The sequence below is a fragment of the Carcharhinus amblyrhynchos genome, chromosome 1 (genome assembly GCF_965287045.1).
Source record: "Carcharhinus amblyrhynchos chromosome 1, sCarAmb.v2.hapA, whole genome shotgun sequence".
Taxonomy (NCBI): Eukaryota; Metazoa; Chordata; class Chondrichthyes; order Carcharhiniformes; family Carcharhinidae; genus Carcharhinus; species Carcharhinus amblyrhynchos.
Window position 1 is genome coordinate 129,929,867 of NC_137324.1, and position 6,945 is coordinate 129,936,811.

General features: G+C 42.8%; 1 protein-coding gene across 1 annotated transcript; it reads left to right on the forward strand.

The window, feature by feature from the left end:
* The first annotated feature begins 2,077 nt into the window (after positions 1-2,077).
* Positions 2,078-6,945, forward strand: sfrp2 (secreted frizzled-related protein 2). The gene is made up of 3 exons (XM_080199427.1): positions 2,078-2,656; positions 4,165-4,245; positions 5,426-6,945. Exons 1-3 carry the CDS (start codon positions 2,155-2,157, stop codon positions 5,728-5,730), a joined length of 888 nt encoding a protein of 295 aa, XP_080055553.1. The 5' UTR covers positions 2,078-2,154; the 3' UTR covers positions 5,731-6,945.

Below are 6,945 nucleotides of genomic sequence, written 5' to 3' on the forward strand. Positions count from 1 at the left end.
TTATAAATATATAAAAAGGAAGAGGCTGGCTAGGGTGAACGTTGGGGTGGATTAGAACACAGTTATGGCCTTGCTGCTTTCTGACAATTGTATAGATAGGCTGAAGATTCAAAAATATAGATTTATTGGAATAAGGTTACACTTCAGGGCAATTTAAGTATAACGTACAGAACTAAGCCATTAAAAAATCCATCTGGACATCCTGCTGCTGCCAATATTAATTAGGTACATGGTTTTATTTGGACAAGGAAAGTTTAATCATTACTGCATTCACACTCTGTTTTGCAGTGAATGGATAGGTTAGTAAATCTTGGTCATTCCATATCATCCAAAGGAACAATAAAAATTGTACACAGTTACAGTTTATTCTCATGGATTAACTGATAGCTACTAAGTTTTTAATGATTCTACCTATTGTCCTTCTTCATCCATCAGCATTCTTAGCATCACATAACTTCTCCATGACTCAATGAGGAACACTCCTGCCTCTGAATCAGAGGATTGCAGTTTCAAATTCAGGTGGCAACACTAGTGCTGTAGTGAGGCAGTGTTGCGCTGTCAGAGAAGTATTATTCAGATAAGAGGTTAAACTAACGAGAAGACAATGAGTAACACCACCAGAAGCAGGAATTATTACTGAAAAATGAGACATGTTGTGGAAATTTTTCATCTTGTACTCATCAGGATAATTCACAAGAACATCAAATTGTAAAGGAAACGGTTGTTGGTATTCTTGTGATTGTACTCTGAGAAGTACAAGATGAAAATCTTTCACAACATGTCACCTTTTTCAACAATACTCAAGTTCTGTACTACCAAACTAATCAGGTAAATTGCTAATTTAAAAGCAAAATACTGCAGATGCTGAAAAACAGAAATAAAAACAGAAAATGCTGGAAAATCTCTGTAGGTCTGGCAGCATCTGTGGGGTAACTATGGGAGTCCAGTATGAAACAGAGAGTTAAGCCAATTGTTAACCGTGTTTCTCTCTCCACAGATGCTGCCAGACCTGCTGAGTTTATCCAGCAATTTTTGTTTGTATTATATATTATAAACTATTTATCTATCTCATTGTTGATAGCTGGTTGTTGTGTGTGAACTGGCTTTTTTATTGACTTGCAACCATCAGTCCTTTTCAAAAGTATTTAACTGGTTGTGAAAGACAATAGTAAATGCAAGTTTCCCCCCCCCCACTTTGGCAACTCTCATGTTCTGTTGGATCTCACATAACTAGAAATGGGGTTTCGTCTGACACAGCAACAATGTTTCTTGTATTTTCTCAGGTCATTCTGTCTGGTGCTGCTCTGAACAATGTTGTGTTGTCCAAATTCCAAGTAGATCGTGATTGGTTGAGTTTTCCCCTTCTATCTCTTGATGTTCTAAACTAGTTCTCTCATTGATTCACTGACTGTTAAGTATAGGACTGACTGTGTTACTACAAAAAGCTAGCCAGGATGTGTTTTTGATTTGATTTGATTTATTATTGTCACATGTATTACTATACAATGAAAGGTATTGTTTCATGCGCACTATACAGACAGACCATACCGTTCATAGAGAAGGAAACGAGAGAGTGCAGAGTGTAGTGTTACAGTCATAGATAGGGTGTAGAGAAAGATCAACTTAATGCAAGGTAGGTCCATTCAAAAGTCTGATGGCAGCAAGGAAGAAGCTTTTCTTGAGTCGGTTGGTACGTGACCTCAGACTTTTGTATCTTTCTCCCCACGGAAGAAGGTGGAAGAGAGTGTTCATTTGAAGCTTTAATTTACTCTGGTTTCTCCCGACCCCAAGTGTCTCTGCAGCAAGTGTGGGTAATCCTTGATCATTTTAAAGTTTCTGTTTGGTAACTGCAATCAGAGCAGTGGGAGGGGCTGGGGCTGCTTCTGGGATCAAACACGTTTATAAAGTGTGTGAATTCTCACAAGAGCCAGAACTTTGGCTTATTACTCCACTCTCCCTTCTCGAGGAGAAGCAGGGCTTTTGTGTCAACCTATCAAAGGGGGAGCCAGTAACTCCTCCCATTGCTTTCTAACACTGGAGTTGAGAGAGGCCAGTCCCATTAGTTCCTGATCACTCACTCCATTACAGAGCGCAGGAGTGGGCAACAATTCTGCAGCAACAACTGGGATTTCTCACGCCAATTCTCTTGCAAGAATGCGCCCTCTGAACGCCGCGATCTGCCTTTTTCTGGCCGCACTACATTGGTTCAGAGTGGAAGGCATGGGGATTTATTCTTACGGGCATGCCGAGTTCACCTACAAGCGCAATAACTGCAAGCCCATTCCCAGCGCCCTGGTTCTGTGTCACGGCATCGAGTACCCGGAGATGAGGCTGCCCAACCTCCTGGGACACGAAACCATGGAAGAGGTGCTGCAGCAGGCCAGCTCCTGGATCCCGCTGGTGCAGAAGCAGTGCCACCCGGACACCAAGAAGTTCCTGTGCTCCCTCTTCGCCCCGGTGTGTATCGACGAGGTGGACGAGCCCATCCAGCCATGCCGCTCGCTGTGCGAGCAGGTGAAGCAGAGCTGCTCGCCCGTCATGTCCGCCTTTGGCTTCCCCTGGCCCGACATGCTGGAGTGCAACCGCTTCCCGGAGGATAACGATCTGTGCATCCCGCCCGCAGACTCCAACGAGCATGTCCCGGTACCCAAAGAAGGTCAGGCTAGAGGGAGAGAGGGGAGGGGAGGGGGTAGTGCTCTTTAATGGACCCAAACTCCTCAGTAGCTCCCATTTATAAGTTTCACTGATACAATACTGACTTTATAACACACTGCTTTGGATTTATTTTATGTGCAGGCTCTCATCCAATCCTTTATAATACTCGAGATTTATTAATAGTCTGTCATTTCTGTATGTCATGATGTGGCGATGCCGGCGTTGGACTGGGGTAAACATAGTAAGAAGTCTCACAACACCAGGTTAAAGTCCAACAAATAACATCAAGACCAAATAAACCTGTTGACTTTAACAAGATGTTCTGAGACTTCTTACTGTATTTCTATATGTGCCAAAGTGAACTTTCTTTTGCTGTCCTGATAACTAATGAATTCGAAACAGAGTACTTATTAGCAGCAGAAACAGCTCCCTGTCGCTGGTTGGTATGTTGTTCCAGTCTAATAGTGTCTCACACACAGTGGAATGAATGAGAAACTCGCTGTGATCTGGGAAGCTTGGGAACATCCACTAACTGACTGAAAAGCAGCTGACCTCTCGGCAACCGCTCCTTTCTCGTGTTTTATCTTCCTGAAAGACTTTGCGAGCTTTTCGCATACATTTCAACTCGCATTGCATGTGTATCCCGAGAAGGTCGTCTTTTTTTATATTCTAAATGTGTTGCAGATGTGATTCCGCTAGTAACGCTGTTTCTCCTAACTACCAGAACTAGCAGCTGTGACTAGTGTTAGATTGGTGCGTTTGTTTTTCCGCCTGAAGTTTTTAAGAAACCCCCTGCTTCAGATGCAGCAGACATTTTAAATTAAGATCTTTCACCATGACCAAAACTGCTCTCTAATCCCAATGCTCGGGTGTTTAAAATGGGAGGGTGGGGGGGTGGAAGAAACAAAGCGATTCATTTAAAAGCTATCGGGAATGCAAATTGAGGAGCTTTGCCTGTGACTGTGCCATACAATGTATCGCAGCGAGCCCTCTGCAGCCAACAGTACAGCCATTTCAATGGTGCAGACCTTTTGAGCTTCGCTTTTTATCGTTCGTTTTAAAGAACTTCCACGGTCCACGTAATTCGCTATTGTGTTCACTCGCATCCCATCTGGGGGCAAACACACAGTTTATAGTGAGGAGCAGTGCCCCCCCCCCCTCCCCTCCCCTGTACCTCCGCTTTGGAATCCATGTGAAGCGCCTATTATTCCTCTTCAAGGCAGGGCGCGATCTCCCGGGTGAGGATCATTCCTTAGAAGCAATACTCCGCAGGGAAATGGTAACCGAAGGTATTTAAATACTTCGTAAAATATGGCTCACTTCATAAAAGTAGCAAAACTGGTGGAAAATCTGGAAGCTATAAAGAAGGTGGAAAGTCCAGGCTGTAATAATTAAATGTTGTCTGTGCTGGGACCTTACTCACAAGTACAAGATCGCTTCTTACTCTCATGCTGAAAATACACAGTTTGTACAACAACCATTCTTAAATATCCTTGCACTCTCTTCCAGAACCGAAAATCTGTGACGCATGTAAAGGCAGAGAGCAAAACGACAATGATATTGTTGAGAACTACTGCAAAAATGATTTCGGTAAGTCTCATTTTCCTCAGAGACTTCAGGGTGCGAGCAAGGAGTACTGGTTTCTAACTGGCGGTGTACCAAGAAATTGTCCTGTGCACTTTCCTGCAGCCCCTGTGTTTTCTTGCTAGTCCAGTAACAGGAGTGTGGATCCCGCCAAACACTGTTTCCGCATTGCCTTTTTTAAAAAAGAAAGCCCTGGCGTTTAATTGAAGCAAAACGTCCAGCGTCCGCTGCAGTGTTCCTCTCCACGCAATTGGCTTTTAATTTCAAGAGCAAATTGTTCAATCAGCGGCGCCTGGCGAAGCTAACTCAGTGCGTTCAAATAGAACCAGGTACAGTATTCAGCCCGGGAAAAACTGAAATCCTCACCTCCTGACACCGAGGAGGAAAGTGGTCTGAAAAGAAGGGGGATGGTGGGGGCGCTCTGCTAAAATGCTCACAGTTGAGTGGCTGCCTCGTTTTACAAGCCAGAGCCTGTGTTTTACTGATTCACAGTTCCGATGAAATCATACCAAATGTTACCAGCTGTAACGAGCTTTCGAGTTATGCGTTTGAAACTGGTCTTATTATTGACAATACAAAGTGACACTGTCTGAGATCAGGTACCAAGCGACTCAAGAACAGCTTCCTCCCTGCTGCCATCAGACTTTTGAATGGACCTATCTCACACTAACTTTCTCTACACCCTAGCTATGACTGTAACACTACATTCTGCAGTCTCTCTTTTCCTTCCTTTTGAACAGTATGCTCTGTGTAGTGCACAAGAAACAATACTTTTCACTGTATACCAATACATGTGACAATAATAAATCAAATCAAACACACTGCGCTGGACTGTCACTGCCTCTGAAGGGGGGGGGGGGGGGGGGTCGAGGAGGAGAGGGAGATGGGGGGGGACGGGGGAAGGGACATGGGGGCGGGGAAGAAAGGTGCGGCCCCCACTTCCCACACCACCTCCCCATAGCCACTCACACAACACACTGTTAAATATGTTTATTAAGTCTCGAATTTTGCACAATCATTGACTGTCATGACTATTTCATCTGCTTTGACACGCCACCTGTTCGCCACATTCATCTGTCTCGTCATCCTGATGGTTTCATTTGGATTCTCCGTGGCAACAATACCACCCCCGCCGCTTCACCAGCACTCGCGTTAACATGTCATATTTTAATCCTTCCCTAATTAGCTTTGAAGATAAAAGTGAAAGAGATTTCCTACATCAATGGAGATACAAAGATCGTCCCCGAGACAAAAAGCAAGACTATTTACAAGCTGAATGGAGTGACCGAGAAAGATCTGAAGAAAAGTGTATTGTGGCTAAAGGATGGCCTGCAGTGTACCTGCGATGAGATGAACGACATCAATGCCCCCTACTTAGTGATGGGACAAAAGCTCGATGGGAACCTGGTCATAACCTCGGTGAAGAGATGGCAGAAAGGGCAGAGAGAGTTCAAGAGAATTGCTCGTAGCATCCGCAAACTGCAGTGTTAAACAGTTGGCCGAGTGTAACTTTAAAAAGCCCCGCACACCCCTATCCTGGTTTGATGCATTGCAGCCCCTTTTATGCTTTGTGAGCAGTTATTGTATAATATAAACTATGATATGACTGTCAATTGAAACACACACACACATTTCCAATCCAATGGTGTTAAAACTGAGAGGACACCGCCAATGACGAAGTTAAATTTGTGAAAACCACAACCAATTGTAATTTTTTTAAAAAAATCAGCTCCTTTCTGATGCCTTAACTGGATAATTTCGTCCAAAATGATCCTTTTTCTAAGAGTTTGATGGACACATTATGCAGAAGTGTTGAGGTCATTTATAACAAACACGAAATACAAATTTATTAAACAAGCATCAGAAACGCCAATTTTATAAATTTTTAAAAAATCGAATTTTAAGTCTTCGACCGGCTATGTAAGTTCGAGATTTTTAAAAAATATTTATGTTTGGAAGTAATCTTCTCCCGAAAGTCTCTTGAATTTAACCCATAGACACTTCAGCACAGCAATCTGAAATTGACTCGGTGTGAAGCAGAGAAAATTCGTTCAATTGCCACTAAACAACCTTCCACACTCCCGTGGCACTAACATTTACCATCGTTACCACAGTCGCTGTATTTACTTCGGAAATTGCCTTGAGTGGAACACAGCACTGTCAAATAAGAACATTGAAACACGCTGGTGAATATAAAACAGAGGAGTCTGAAACTTTTGACGTTTTTATGCAACCTTTGCATCGAATGTCTTTCTTAGCATTCTAACCACTTGGACAACATATTTTAAATAAAACCTGACGTAAAGTAACGCTTCCTATATTAAAACAATATATACATTTGAGACTAGTAGTAATCGGGGTCAACTAGTAGGACCTCCTGTATTTTAGCAACGTAAGCAACCACTGCTACCTTTTGAATAATATAATTTATAAATCTGATATTCCTGTATAAAGCTGGTGAGCTCTGGGCGCTTCCCTAACTCGTTTGCTTGCACCTCGATTTATTGCAAACATACCTTCAATTAGCATTATTGTAAGATATCCCACTGAGTTATTATCTGCAAGAGCTGTAAATATTGTTTTGTGACTTTGTAAATAATTCAGATAAACGGTATATTCTTGTACATAGGCGTTGCGTTATTGGATTCTGGTGTTCATCAATGTACCCAAATTTGTCGTCATTCTGAAGTTGTTTGGACGTCCTGT